Here is a 16,243-nt window from a genome sequence, read left to right on the forward strand (position 1 = left end):
TGATCCCAACCGTGCAAGCAAATTCTCTATGAATTCAGAAAAATAAATTGGTTATGGAATGGCAAAGTCAAAGTCCACATATCCATCCTGTTCGGGGGAATTTGAGACAGGCAATACAAGCAAGAAACATCTCACAGCTGGAGGAATCTTGCATGGAGAGTGGTCAAAAAGTTTCAGCAAGCCCCTGTAAGAGAGTGACGGACAAATAGATAAAACACCTACAAGAAGTTAGTTCTGCTAAACAGAGCCAGCCTCAGAAGCTAGATTGGAATTTTCCTTCCATTTATATTTTTTGTTCAACACATCACTGGAAACGCTGTGATTGTGTTCAGGAGCATCCCTCTCATCTGTAGGCCCTGTTTCAATCAAATATGTCCAAAAAGTCAATCCTTTTCAGGGGATGAACATGCTTTTTCCCATAGCTGTCATTAAAAATGTCAAATAGCTGTGTAAGTTGTGATTTTTGTTCGGTGCAAAGAAATATTTTCAGATTTATCCGAGGTTAATATTTTTGCTCTGAGAAGTGAGTGTATTCTTTCATGTTAATGTAATTCTAGTGAGAAATTCCCTCCTCCCTCTTCCACACAATATCTTTCACATTGTGCAAAAACTGAGGAATATTACCATAAAACAGGAGATTCAGCATTTGTTTTTGTATTTTTGTTTCTATTTGGAGTTTCCAGTCATCCATCACTAACTTTGAATAAGTATTTATTACATTAAGTATGAACAGATGGAATCATATACCACTTTAGTGTATGTATGAGTACCTGACATTTGTTTATGTCATTTGTTTTATAATGTCCATTAATACATTTTGCACTGGACTAGAGAGACACATACAATTCTTTTCATGGTGTAAATTACTGCAGCATCTATTTTCACCACGATAAAAATGCTCCATCTTATTTCCTGTCCCTTTAAGAGGTCCAATCTTCTCTTATTTGCCAGCTTTGTTGGTTGTTTCCCAGAAAAGTCAACAGAAAGATATTATGCAAATGTATTACATGATGTTGTCATTACCTAAAAAATGTAAAGTTTGGACCACGAAGGAGGTTTTTCAGCCAGTTCAAAAGCATTGTTATCAACAAGTCTGTAAGAGATGGGTTTAGACTTAGATTAAGCAGATTTCGGTATGGTCGAATTAGAGTAATCAGATGTGAGCTTCAACTTGATTAAGATGTGAACCTTCAAGCGGTGCTGCTAGAATGGAGGAACTGCAAACTCATTAAGAACAGGAGCTAAGTAAATGTGATTTCTGCTGATGTTAAAAAAAAAGTAGCATTATTTATTTATTATGTCCGAGCTGGCTGAGCACACTGACATTTAATCAGTGACAGCCTTCTTTTTTGTCCAAGTCACTACACACACAGACACCCAAGTGCTGCGCCAGAAAGCCCCGACCGTCAACGTCAAACTAGCTCAGCAGCTGGGGGTCAGAGGCTTGTTGTTCCTGGGCATCATGACAGTATGAGCTGGAGGAAGAAAAAGTGTTACTCATTCACTTCCCCCCCAAGTCAGATCATTTCTCCAAAGCACTGGAGAATGGGAGTGTCATGACTCAGCTCTTGGCCCCGTCCGCCCTCTCTGTTGTGATGATGTAACAGATGGCGTATTCAACCTCATTAGTCACAACAAAGGAAAAGTCAGGCCGAAACGTATCAAAGCTACTGAAGCTCCAATTGCACTGTTTATCTATTCTTGATGTAAACAGAGTCTGTGGCAAACAGAGATGAGATATTTTGGATCTGCACTTTTTGCAAAAAAAGACAAAAATATCAACTTCCTGCTCTAGATTCACTTTTAGAAGTCTGAATTGATCTTGATAGTGTAAAGCATGCACCCGATTGCACAACATGCCAATTCAATCACTGCTTACATTAAACATGACAGAAATGCATATGAGCATATTTATCTAGTCGTCAGGTATCCTGGTTCGCTTTTTCTCTGAGCTTGGGACATCAACGAAACTGTGACATTTTACAAACAACTGTTTTGTTTTTGATTGCAAGGTGTCTTGGGAACAGTAAGTGATGGCAACATAAGCATGTCACCTTTTCCATTACAAAATCGAGAGGGAAGCCTCGGTCAAGCTGGTGGTTTGACATCACTGTGTGATAGCGTGCAGTGTAATGACCATGAATTCCTCAAGAGATGAGGATAGTAATAGGTCTGTCAGTAATAATGTGACCATAAGAATACTGAAATCTGAAAAATCACAGACTTTCTTTTCTTCAAGTGTTGATTGCAACTAAATTCATCCTACGTCCTCTCACTCCTCTTCCCTCCTTTGCTCTTCTGTCTCTTATGAAGTGGGCAAGGCGAAGTGTGTGGTTGGTGTGAGATAACAAAGGCTGAGGAGTTCACCATTATGTAACTCCAGTGGAGGCTGAGGAGGTGGAGGAAGAGGAGGAGAGGCAGTAGGGTTAGCACGTAGGAAAAGGAGGGCAGGAGAGAGCCAGTATCCTGCCAGTATACTGCGTTGCAGTGCTCGTTTGTCTTGCACATAACACACGAGCATGCACACACGCACATGCTGGCCTCCTTTCCCTGCTCTCCATCAGATTCAGCAGGCTGCCCTTGCAGATATGGCCTCGTAATATTTGAACTTTTCAGTGTTCTGCCTTCCCACGCTGACAACCACGCATTAAGATTTTCAAGTGAAATCACAATTTTGCTCTCTTTCTTTTTGTCAGTGCTGTTTGCTGTCCCACCCGTGAGCTGGAGTGCTGAGCAGGCAGCTGCGCACACACACACACACACACACACACACACACACACACACACACACACACACACACACACAGGGCCTCTAACTGTCTCTCAAGCTCTGTAGCTCCCTGCAGCCCCACCCGCCTGTCCTCTGATGGCCTCCCACTCATGGCACATTAAACATTTAGTGAGGCACTCTGGAGCTGTGTGACACCATCTTTTAGCGCCGCCAAGCTAACAGCCCTCACACTGTGGAAAAACATATAGGTGCATACTCTTCAGTAGAAACGTGATAGCAGTCACACTATTCCCACTACCTATCCCCATGTCTCTTATGCACAAAAAAGTGCATGTAGTCAATTATAAGAATAAATCATTTGTTCAGAGAAGCCTGTGATGAGAGTAAGACCAGCATTGGTCAACAGATACCCAGAGTGTATGTCAATATGTATTTACTTATGCACTGTGTCTGTGTTTGTTATAGTCTGTGCATGATGAAAATACTGAACACATAAGCTCAAGGAGTCAGGCCGCCCCAGATGTCAGTCCAGAAATATAATACATCTCAAAAAAGAAAAACAAAATGAACTAAATTAAATAAATAAGAAACTTAAACAAAGATAATTAAAGCAAGTTGTTGTAAAAGGGCTTGAGTGAGACAAGAATGAGATGCAAACTGCTCAATATCTGAAACAGACCACAAACAGATGTAAAGCAACCAAAATGAGACAAAACTATCGTAAAGAGATGCACAATAACCCGAAACAAAAAGAATTGCTTTGAAGATTTTCAAAAAATGCCCCAAAAGATGCAAAACAAAAGATACAAAACAATTTAATATTTGATCCAGTATTGCCACAGAATTTCCAAAATGAGACAAGTTGTTGTACAAATGAGCCCAGAGATGTAAAACAACTAAAATGAGACCTGAAAAAACATGAAGAGATGCAAAATAACTGTGTCCCCACAAAGAGAAGCAAAGAGATCAAATGGGAACAAAAGAAGTAACCTGAAGGTTGGCAGTTCGATTCCCGCTCTCACTGCTCAGAGATGGCAGTCCACCTCCTTGCCAAGGCCGATGTGCCCTTGAGCAAAGCACCGTACCCCCCCAACATCTGCTCGCCGGGCGCTGTGAATGGCTGCCCACCGCTCCAGTGAATATGGCATCTGTCTCTATGAGTGTGGGACCCTGTGCATGTGCATGTGTGTGTTCAACAGGTGCCAACCTGGATGGGTTAAATGCAGAGGAGAAACTTCGTGTATTTCTACATAACAATAAAGTTTCAACTTAAAACAACCCTTAAAAGACACAGAACGATTGCACAAAATGACCAAAATTGAACACGAAATGAGGATAAAATGACCATGAATAGATGTCAGATTCCTCATTATAAACAAAGTAAACCCATCCATCCATTTTCTATACCGCTGAATCCGTCGGTCGGGTCGCGGGGGGGCTGGAGCCTATCCCAGCGGTCATCGGGCGAGAGGCAGGGTACACCCAGGACAGGCCGCCAGTCCATTCAGGGCCACACAGAGACAAACCAGACAAACAACCACACACACACACACACACACGCTCACACTCACTCCTAAAGACAATTTTAGAGGCACCAATTAACCTGACATGCATGTTTTTGGACAGTGGGAGGAAGCACCCAAAAAAAAAAAGATCCATCAAATAAAAAAACGAATCATTGCTGAATCATTTCTGTGCTGTCTGTGGTATATGTCTCTTTTAGTTTGGGTGTTTTACTTCTATGAAGGACAAGCGGGGGCTTTTGTGCTCCTCTCTGCCCAGGAGCCTGTTGTTTCATAATCAGTCTGTGACTTCGCCTCTGCTGCAGTGTACTGTGACCCAGAGGTTGGGTGTATCCCAAGCAGTGCAGTAAAATGCTGCTGGGATGTTCCCTGCAATATTTGAAAGATAGAGACCTGTGTGAAGTTGGCACCCCATATGTTGAAAATATGAATAAAAGCATTTTGGTTCGTTTGTGCATCGTTTGTGCAAAACTATTTGTGCACAAACATTAATTTTGCCTGCACAAACGTGCACAAACGATGCACAAACGATTCCAACCATTTTCGAGTCATTTGGATGTTAATGGGGTGCTGAGTGACCTAAGGTCACCAACCTCTTAAAAGTTAAATATCTTCAAGCACAAACGCTGATTTTGCCTGCACAATCGTGCACAAACGATGCACAAACGAACCAAAATGCTTTTATTCATATTTTCAACATATGGGGTGCCAACTTCACACAGATAGAGTCATATAAAAAATTAAGTATATCCTCTTCCAGTTCTGAGGTTTTATGTATGTGGAAATTATATATATATATATAAAACTCCACACCAGGTCTTGTGATTAGATCAATCTTACCTCAGATTAACAGTTACACATCATATATTGCACTATGTCCATAGCTACTGAACCAAATCAGAGCCAAAATACAGCAGAACGTGAAAGTCCACCCCATGATTCAGCAGCTTGTAGAACCACATTTAGCAGCTAAACTTAAAGTAATCATTTTCTGTCTGACCTTATCAGTCTCCCACATCATTGTGGAGTAATTTTGGCCCATTCTTTTTCACAGCGTTGCATCAGTTCATTGGGGTTTGCAGGATTAATTTATGCACAGCTCTCTTCAGGTCCCACTGCAGAATTTTAATCAGACTGAGGTCTGGACTTTGACTGGACCACTGCAACATGTTTTTTCTGTCTTCAGCCTTTCTGTTGTAAATTAGCTGCTTTACCAGACAGATGCCTGGGGTGTTTGTGCTAATGTGCCTTGCTTGTTTTGTCCAGTATAGCATAGTGCATTATGACCAGACATCCCCAGTTTGGTTTGGTCTGTTGAAAGGACATTTTTTCCAGGGTGTCATTTTGTTTAAATGTAACTTTACAAAACTAAGCCATGCTGCTATGTTCTTTTTCAGAGAGAGCATGTTTTCTCCTGTGACCCTTTCAAACAACCCATACTTGTTCGGTCTTTTTCTAATTGTAAATTCATGAATTTTAACATTTAACATGCAAACTGAGGCCTGTAGAGTCTGAGATGTAGCTCTTGTTTTTTTTTTAGTTTTTTTTTTTACAGTTTCTCTGAGCATTGCACGGTCTGACCTTGGGGTGAACTTGCTGGGACGTCCACTTCTTGCAAGATTGACAACTGTCTCGAATGTTTTTCCACTTGTGAAAAATCTTTGGAAATGGCCTTTTAACCCTTCCCAGATTGATGTGGAGAAACATTTGCTTCTTTAATGTTCCTATGGAGGCTGTAAGGATGCACTTTGTATTGTCATTGTTGTTCTGAGGTTTAATTTATCTAATTTCAGGATGTGGTATCGACTGGATGCTTCATCATTATGTATGGATATGTAAAACCTTAAAATGTGAAGAGTGTGTACTTTATCACATGACTGTCTGAGAAGAGACAGGAGCTTGGTGCAAACGCTGTTTCTCAGCCAGTCATCTGCACCACCACGGAGTCGTGCTGTCATTTCACGCAGATCTATTGTCCTCCAAAAGATGGCTGATTTCGTCTAAACGGGGAAAATCATTCAGCAGCTTCATCTCTCCACATTTTCAATGACTTCACTGAACTGAGGGGACAGGTCTCATGCTGCACGAGCCAATTCTCGCGAGGTTTCTCGCCGTAACTACACACACATCCACACGCGCACACATCCACGGGTTACACACACACACACCACCATCATCACTCCTCCTCGTCTCCCCAGCCCCTCCCTTTCCGTCTCAGCTCGACTCTCTCCTCTTCAGTCTTGTTTGCCTGTCAGAAAGGTGCTCCAGTGTTGGAGGCTAGGCTACCCCCCTCTCGGACCCCGAACGAGAGCCAGCCGCCGTCGTACCCTAAGGCTCGGGCTCCCCTCTCACGGCTCCAACCATGGCAACCACCGTTACTTCCACCCGGTTTACCGACGAGTACCAGCTGTACGAAGAGCTCGGGAAGTAAGCAGCAGTGTGCATCGTGTTTGTCTTGTCGTTTTTGTCCCCCACCCCCGCAACCTCGCCTCCCATTATTTCTGCTTAGCCAGCTAGCAGGTGATATTTAGCCCAAATTGCTTATTGACTAGTCATGTTGACTACTTTAGTGATTTATCAGTGTATAAATAAATAAATATATAAATGTGTGTGTATATATATCAACTGGAGCAGTTGTAGTCGTGCTGCAGTCAGGCTAAATAACCGCTGCTATTGGCTAACTAGCTGCTCCCGCAATAACGGGAGAAGGCGCAATAACGTTCAGTTACTAGCCAACGAGCTACCATGCTGATATTGATAAACTAGCCGAGTTAGCACACTACCACTGCGCCTTTTAGTCGCGAGTGGTGATGAATAAATTGCACAGAGGTTGGTTCAATAGCTGTTCGCCCTTCCGTGTTTGACAACCGGTGTTTTCTGGTCTGTTGGACCCGTCAGCGGGGCCCCGAGAGACACCGGAGACTTAGCCCTCTGACATTTCACCGGCCCACGGGTCTGACAGCTCCGGGCGGGCTCGGTATACCTGCGGCTGTGGTCGCTAGCTAACTAGGCCGACCACTTTTTTCCCCTAGCAGCTGCAGATGATTTGTGTAACCGTGTTGAGCAACGCTACGTACCCCTAGATCACTTAATGAGGAAGTTATTCGGTCGTGGCTGCCCTGGTTTATGGTTTGCACTGTAACGCCGATACGCCCCACACACACCAGCTGTCCCCACCGTCAAGTTATCAATAAGTGCTTTCTTGTTATGGATCTTACGCAAAGGTGATCGTCAGTTGCTGGCAGTTGTTATTACATGTAGCTTTTACTGTGTAGGAGGGAGGGAGGGGCTGGTTTTCTCCACGTTAAGATGACTGTAACTCCAAATTCTGTGACTAAGTATATTTTTTGTAGTTTTATTGCCACTGAGTAAATGTTTAATCATGTTGTGTTGCATACATAATTACAGGCTTCAACCAAAGAAAACAAATAGAGCTGTTCACAGAAAAATGTAAAATAATATTTATATATTACAGAGACAATCACAAATGTTAAAAGGTGTTATAACTGAGGCTTTAATGGCCGCCTGCATAGCACTAACAGCTCCCTTGACAGCATCTAGACACCATTTTTCTGTGCTTAATTTTTAAAGAAAACAATCCAAGCAGGATATCCATAGATCACAGGTATAAGAATCAGTGGACCTATGTAAATACTATGCAAAAGGTTTAATTTTTGTATAACTGAAAATCCTTATCAGGCCCTAAAATCTGATCAGTCCCAGCGTCAAGTGAACCAGACCACCGCCTCCTCTGCTTCAGCAGCAGCATCATCTGCAGCTCTTGGCCTCTGAAAGCTTTTTTCCTCCCTTTCTTGTACCCAAATCATCAGCAGCAGGGCGCCATCGGTCCTATAAAGATACACTGGCCTTAATTTCCAGCTGCCATTTCCACTCTGTCCCTTATAATTGACAGTAATCGATGGCACTGATTGCACAGCCAGTGTGCCCACACACATGTACACACCTACACATCCTCCAAAGTGGATCTGGCCTCCACTGCCCCTGATTCTTCCCGAGACGTAGCACTTACCGTCGCTTTTGTTTCTGCATCCGTGTGTTAGCGCGTTTTGCGCCGTCATAGGTTATTAATGTCTCGGCACCGGCTTGTACTTGTGTCACCTGTCACCTCTCGTTTCTGTTGAATAATTGAAACTAGGACCAGAGTGCAGCAGTGCTCTGTGTATCATTGGGAGCAGTAGAAAGCAGCCTTCCTCTGTCAGAAAAACTGTAGAACTAGAAATTTGCTGGGTGTACAGGCTACTGCAAAAATAAAGTATGATTACTTCTTGTGGAATGCTCAAAATTGAACATTAGCAGTATAGTGTTGATATAGATCAATGTGAAACTCTTCACCGATTCAGCCCAGTCTTTGAGCTGGGTTTTTGCACATTGAATTTTCTCTGTGCCGATAGGTTGCATTGTACTGTGTGCACATTACAGCTTAGCAATAATTTGAATCCAAGATCTTCGCCGATGTTATGTTGCTACTGCTCGATTGCCTCGCCTTTTCATAGCGTCTATATCGATGCTGTTATGGTACCCCCCCAAAAAAAGGTGCGAGGGAGACGGAGCTGAGTTATTGGCATGCATACACAAACAGGCAACCGCCACATGAGTGGATTGCAGCAGCAAATGTCACACTTTCTGCATCTGAGATATAAAGCATGTGAAATGGAACTGATTTTTGGTTGTTTCTTCTTAGGGGAGCTTTTTCAGTGGTGCGTAGGTGTGTAAAGAAGTCATCAGGACAGGAATATGCTGCAAAAATTATCAACACTAAGAAGCTGTCTGCAAGAGGTATGGTAACACCACGCACACTAACACGGACACTTTTCCAAGCATGCTTGCTCTGTTTGCGGTAAATATTAATATTTCTTTACTTTGGCCGACATTTGAGTTTCTGGATATTATTCAGTAATTAATTCATGACTTAATTAAGTAAGTAATTTATTGTTGAAAATAAGATGCGTAACAGCAGTTTTGTGGCTACTTTAGTGATTAAAAACCTCATCTTACAAATGGCCAAATCCTGGGAATTGAATATTGCTGCAAAGCAGTTTAACTCATTGATTTTCAACTCTGCCTTTCATGTCCAGGGAGAAATAGCTAAGTTATAGCTATTGCTTAGCAAAATGTCCACTGGTCCAAATCGTTATACCACATATATCCTTTGATTCGCCAACTTTTTAAATAAACTGTCCACACGGACAGAATTCCCATAAGTCCAATAGTAGAGAAGATTTTTCAAGTTTTTGGGTCTGTTGACAGTTCTTATCAGCAACTTCTTTATAATTTTACAGAAAAATTCTCAGTCGCTGCTCCGTGGTGTGGTTGGTCAGCCGCTGTACAATTAACATCCAGCGTATAATGAGGCAGGGTCTCATAAGAGACTCATGGTTCCCATATGGGGGCTTTTTTTGTTGTTTTCATTAAAAAGTACCTACTATTCAAAGACATTGCTTTGGTTTTATACTTAGCAGGTCCTGCTCATCCCATCTAGCCAGGAGAAATTAAAATAAAATTAAAGTTTAGGAGGTTAAAGGACACATGAAAGATTTTCTTTCTTTTTTTTTTTTTCCTCTGAATATGTTGTATTGCTGCTGCTCAGCGCCGAATTTAATTCATTGCTTTGCTCGTGCGCTGCCATGCAGAGGTCAGCACTGACGTCTACATGCCTGGTGTGACTTGTTGTAACAATGACGTGAGTCCGTGTCTTTGTGTCAGGACCTCCCTTGGCTTAGACTGGCACTCTTAATTGCTTTCTCCTCTCTGTACCTGGCAAATTAGACGTGCTTTCTGGAGTTCACACGCACCTGTCTTCCTTTGTTCTCCTTTCCTCCACCCTCCTGTTACCTTTGCGCCTCGCTCCCTCATTGCCCGTCTCTCGTTTTTCTGTGAAGGGGGATTGGTTTGTATTGAGGCTAATCCACTTATGCTAAATGTATCTCATCAACCACTAAGACCCCACAGATTCCATAGGCGCCTCCCTGTTTGCCCTGTTGTTGTCTGTCTGATGGCATTTGTGTGTGTGTGAAAGAGAGACAGAGGGAGCAGGGAGTATTACTAATAGAGCATGTCTGTTTTGTGCGAGTGTGTTGTAATGCTATTATTGTTCAATCCCTGCCATCAAGTGTCCACATAGGGCAGCTTCTAGTATTAATGTCCCATCGAGGAAAAGTAAGTGCTCAGCAGAAAGCTGTGGGCTCTTTGCAGAGGCAGAAAGAACAGTGTATGCATGTGTATATATGTGTGCTTGCCATGAGAGGATGATGATGTTGAGCAGTATAGTCTTGCAAGGAGCACAGTGACGCCCTGGGAAGTGAGGTGAAATGAGACGGAACGGGACACTATAGAGGAAAGGAAGGAGGGAATTTTGTGCCAGGAAGAAAAAAAAAAAGGCAAAATGCAGCTTTGCTGACGAACCATGCACCAACATGCAAACTAAAACACACCATCTACACTAGGCGGCCACTGCGTGAGCAGGCAGCCTGCCCGGTAGGATTTGGGTAGGTTTTTTTTTAGCCTGACGGGGTGAGTGTGGCCTCACGCGTGGCCTGGTGGGTAAGTCTCTCAAAGCTCTGGTAAACACTGCAGTAATCTGAGGAGGGGGGAGGGGAAAGGAAGGAAGTAAGGAAACCAAAGAAGGAAGGATATGAGGGAGGATATGATGTTGGATAGATGTAGGCATTTTGCCTCAGTATAGTCACTTGGACGTGGTATGCAAGTGGGCAGCAAAATGCACAGTAGGCGCTTGGATAAGAAATGGATAAATGGAACATAAAAAAAAGCATCCATCAGATTCTCAGTTCAGGAAGTCGAGGCTGAAATAATATGTTAGGGGCTTCTTCGTTTGGTGAAAGACAAGAACGACAGTTGAAAACTAAAATTACCCCAAGAACAAGCTAATTCAATCAAAGTATCTTTAAAAAGAGAGCTGTAATTTGTTTGACATCATAGGAGAAAAAAAATCAGGCACCTGATTAGACTTTAGCCAATCAGTTTTCTTTAAAGGCAGTTTTTGCTAAAAGGTCAGATCGTTGCATAGCGTACAGAATTAAGTGTACACTGTACATCATGGCTGACGCCTGACTTCCCTGCAGCCTGATGTACCCGCCCCAGAAATGTAATGCATTTTTACTCCAGCACATACCTCAGCAGTTGTGGTAGGTCCATGTGGCATGTGTTTGCACTGCATATTTCTTAGCTTGAATATAAGCAGCTTGGGAAAATATACAAATATGAAGATCTCCTGGTCTGATGTCGAGTAACAGTTCAGGGCCCTGATCAAGGCATTTTTTTTTATTGGTATCACTGATAACACCTCATCTCCTGATCTGTGTTTTTTACATTGGCCACAGCAGTTGTTTAGTGTAGGGTAATTAGCATATCAATACAAATTACGTTATTGAAGACACTTCTCGGCATACCATTGTTGTGTGTGTATATATATATATATATGTTAATATAGACTCGGCATGTATTTTCCACATATATTAGTGAATCAGTGGAATATGAATCGATGATGGAAGAAGGACACTTTAGCATGTTCCAGTAAAGGATACAGAACCCCGGACATGCTGCGGTCAGCACGGCCTTTCTACGACGTACTCATGGTGTGAGTTTAGACGTTCAGTGATCATCCCCTCCTAACAAGTACAGTAAAAGTTACGGTGGCTAAACGTTTATTATCTCTCCACATATCATTGAGCCGGGGTAGCATACAGTAACCTTTTTTTTTGGTCTATTTGTATTGTTCAAAGCTGTAATGCCAACTATGAAAACTATTTCCTTGGGGCAGTAACTGCAGATGACCGCAGACGTACTTCTCACAGGTATAAATGCGGCTGTTCCACAAATGCAGATGCCTCTGTACAACCTTTCAGATATTGAAAAGCCTACCGTAATTTAATTCCCGAAAATCCTGCAGAAGATCCTAAAAGTGAATATGTCTTCTCTTGCCTTTTTGTGTTGTCATGACGGCGAGGAGCAAGCAATGCCAAGACGAGTGACTTGTTTGCACATGTGTGTTGCTGTTGTCGTAGTTGGTTTTTCTCAGACAAAGGCTGCGCACTGTGGTAGAGGAAAAATCAAGAATCTGTTCTATCTCTCAAAATTACAGCGTAGACATGGTCTTTGCTTAATGTTCACTTTTGCCATGGAAGGTGAAGGTTACAATAAGATGCTGACGCTGTTCAGGACAATCCAAGTGGTTTCTTAGGTTGTATAAGAAGATAGCATGAAACTAGATGAGGGGCTTTGGATGTTCTTGATAGTTAAACCTGTTGTTAACTATGACCAAAGGCTGAGGCTTTGGCTAATTCAGTGTATGAAGCCTGTGCATATGTCCCTGTTCATCTCGTGGGAGGGTCTTAGGATTGAGAGTCTGGAGCTGCAGGCATTATGCAGATTTCTACCTACGTTGGCTCATCACCATCAGTAGGGGATGTCTTAATATGTCATGTACATGCATACACACCATATTAGTTTTACATGGCAGTGCATAAAATGCTGCGTAGGAGTAATTTGAGGTTATCGGTGCAGAATGAATGCTCTGTTTTCTTGTTGAAGTGACACTGGAAACTGGAGGGCTGCTGCATTGTCTGCTGCAACACCGTGTGTGTATGTGTACATGTGGGTGGGTGTGTGTGCGTTTGTTTGCGAGAGTCGGAGTGAGATAGACCATCCACTTTAATGCACTACTTCAATACTTTTTGTTGGTGTCCTACAGTTACTGCTTTTAGACTGAATAATGGCCTCATTGAAAATCAGTTCAGTTGTGCTTATTGCTCAGCAGTTTCTCACATTTACACCTCAATCGGGTTGGTTAACTATTCACCTCCCGTAGCCAAAGGCTTTATATTACTGTTATTAATATTAGCAGCAAAGCACTGCATGCAGCCTAGTTCCAAGCCTCTGAATCAGTGCCCACATGTCTATGTGAATAGTGCTGGTGTAGTGTTCCTTTTGTCATTTTCTCCAGTTCAAGAGACCACTCGGCGTTGTCGCAGCATTCATCTTCCTTTGCAGCTATTTACAGAGCAGTGTTGCCGTAGCCACGAAAAGCTGTGAAAGAAAAATGGTTACAAAATTGCTGTGAGATGAATGCAGCTTTGCAAGTTGTTGTAAGCTAAGTTGCAATTAATTCATAAAAAAAGATAAACAGAGCAACCTTTTTTTGTTGCTATAATGCTTTCATGCCGACATGAACGATGTTCAAAGTCGCTCTCCGACAGGCCGCTGACGTTGATATTGTGTGTTGCGGTTACCATGGCAACTAAACCGACTATCACTTGTGCATTCACATCACCGCAAAAATTTCAGTTCTGATTTGAGGAGGCAGATTGTAGCAACGTAATGCAGCTGAGCTTTTTGTTCTGAAGATGCCTTACCTGGGTCTGTAGCATGATTGGCTAACTGAAGGAGGAAAAACAACTGATATGGCGTTAGGTGCGAGATTGATCGTGTGTGTGTGTGTGTGGCATGTCATTACATAGCTTAAATATGATCTGTTATTGATCTTTTGTTCATTTTGTTTTTCTATTACTAGCTTGATAGCAGTAGCTGAGTGGTAGGCTCTATCGTCACCGTATCCAAACTAGGAATTCTCATTTTGGGAAATATTCGACAGTGAATATTAGGAATGCTGGAGTCACAACTGTCAAGCTTTTTACAAATGCAGTGGAAACTGAAAACAAAAAGATTGCAATATATACTCATGACAAAGACGCCCTAAAATAACACATTGTTTGTTGCAGTTTTCCCATTAAATCAGCACGGCACGATTGTCCCCTGCGTTATTTTCCGCTACTGATGGTATCCCCTGGACATGAATCAGCTTTTTATCATTGTGTGCAAAGTTGCAGCAATACAGAGACGAGAAGACTTCAGTGCGAATTTATGACATTACACTGATTAAACTGATGCTTTTATCCAAATCAAATACAAGTCAGGAGTACAGAGTGGTTATTACAATTAATTAAGTTGCAGCAGGGATTTAATACAAAAGGGTTGGGATAACTTTTAGGTTGATCCTAATGATTGAGCACTAAAGAGCTCAACGATCCATGATAAACACATTCCTGGATTCATTAGTCATTGGTAACGCACACAGTATGGAATCTGTTTGCTCAAATTAGATATGTGATTTGTTTTCAAATGTGTGCCAGACTTAAAGGACTTGATTTAAAAAGAGCAGGGCCTGCTGCTGCAGAGCGTGTTGTTCAAGCCCACAGGTGAAGATCCTCTCTGACCAATCAGCCGTCTCTAGTGTTTCCACATCACTGTGTGATCTCAGTGGGACTTACTTTGAATCTTTGCTGAGATTGAACAAAAAAAGTATTGCTTGGTGCAAGGAGAAGAAAATTCAGTCAATTTATATAAAACCAAATCACAGCAAATGCCATCTTAAGGCACTTCAAAGGTGCAGTCCCATTCAAGACTATTATAATCCAGTTAATTGTAATACGATCATAATTCAAATTCATTCAAATCCAAATTAGTCCAATTAATACAGAGCCAACTGAAGAAAGTTGCCTAGCATAGAAACGTCTTTTTGATCCAATCGGCGGAAAGAAAAAAAACCTCCCTTTTTAACAGGAAGTAACTTCCAGTAGAACCAGGAAGGGCGGCCATCTGCCTCGACTGGTTGGGGGTTGAGAGGACAGGAAAGAGGGGACAACATGAACCATGACACCAGGCCAGGGATACCTGCTGAGGAAGATAAACACAAGTTAATGACAACAATAATGTCATATGTACATGGAGAGTAAAAAGAGCAGAGTGAGGTAAGGTGCATCATGGGAAGTCCCCCTGCAATCGAGGCCTATAGTAGCAAAACTAAGAGATGTTTTGGGGTCACCTGAGCCCCCCGTAACTATAAGCTTAATCAAAAAGGAAGGTTTTAAGCCTAATCTTAAAGGTAGAGACGGTGTCTGCTTCCTGAACTCAAACTTGCAGCTGGTTGCACAAGAGAGGGGCCTGATAACTGAAGGCTCTGCCTCCCATTTTACTTTTAGAAACTCGGTGATTAAGAGCTTTATATGTGAGGAGAAGATTTTTTTAAATTCTGTTCTGAATTTAACAGGGAGCCAATGAAGAGAAGCTAAAACTGTAAAAGTCTGATCTCTCCTGCTAGTTCTTATTAAAACTCTGGCTGCAGCATTTTGGATCAGATGCATGCTTTTCAGAGAATTTTTGGGACAACCCAATAATAAAGAATTACAGTAGTTCAATCTTGAAGTAACAAATGTATGAAGCAGTTTTTCTGTATGACTCAAAGGTGAAAGGTTTTGTTGTTTGTATAGTTAAATAGAAAGGCTGCATTTCATCTTATAAGAGCATTCATTGTTTGGAACAATGAAATGTTTGGTAAACAGTTGTTGGTACTTCCTTATCTTAACAAAACAATATTGTCTTCCTCAATATGACTCATCTGATCGGTATCTTTAGGTACATGTACAAGAAAAAAGTAACCAATATTAAAGTGGCACTACAGGAGAACCTTTATTAGGATCTTCAGTTAAAGTCAGCCTTCAAATGCCAAGCATCATCCCTAAAATACATTGTCAGTATTGACATACTCTGGCTGATTTCATCGGTCCTCTCAGTTGAGATTGTAAACTTGCCTGAAACAGATTGACCTGATAGTCTTCAGTTAGGGTGTCAGCTTTGTGTGGCAGATAGAGGTGTGTGTATGTGTTTTTTTTGTGTGTCGGGTACTCTCCATCCTTCTCAGCTGATGTAAGATGGCTGTAGGCCCGCCCCATGGCAAAGCAGATGGCCAATTAGAGAGCAGCAGGAAGTGCCAGTAATTACCCTCCAGCCTTCTCTTTCCTGTCTTCCACTACCACACACACTCACACCAACAAATAAGGAGATTGAATGAATTAGTGAGTGCTGCAGTGACACTGCACCAGGGTAGGCAGTTGTACAAAAACACATGCACACACACACGCACAGGGGAGCTGTGATCCTCTTCTAGCAAATGGAC

General features: G+C 42.1%; 1 protein-coding gene across 12 annotated transcripts in view; it reads left to right on the forward strand.

Moving 5' to 3' along the window:
• The first annotated feature begins 6,464 nt into the window (after nt 1-6,464).
• LOC142373687 (calcium/calmodulin-dependent protein kinase type II subunit gamma) overlaps nt 6,465-16,243 on the forward strand; it is a 41,957-nt gene continuing 32,178 nt past the window's right edge. For 4 of the 12 annotated variants that reach the window (XM_075457058.1, XM_075457060.1, XM_075457059.1 and 1 more), the window contains exons 1-2: nt 6,468-6,681; nt 8,957-9,051. In XM_075457058.1, the coding sequence (XP_075313173.1) occupies nt 6,617-6,681; nt 8,957-9,051 (160 nt within the window). In that variant the 5' untranslated portion in view covers nt 6,468-6,616. Of the gene's footprint in view, nt 6,682-8,956; nt 9,052-16,243 lie in introns of all 12 variants that reach the window. The other 8 variants (XM_075457050.1, XM_075457051.1, XM_075457052.1 and 5 more) reach the window with 3 other exon arrangements.

Source organism: Odontesthes bonariensis, chromosome 23, assembly GCF_027942865.1.
Source record: "Odontesthes bonariensis isolate fOdoBon6 chromosome 23, fOdoBon6.hap1, whole genome shotgun sequence".
Lineage (NCBI taxonomy): Eukaryota > Metazoa > Chordata > Actinopteri > Atheriniformes > Atherinopsidae > Odontesthes > Odontesthes bonariensis.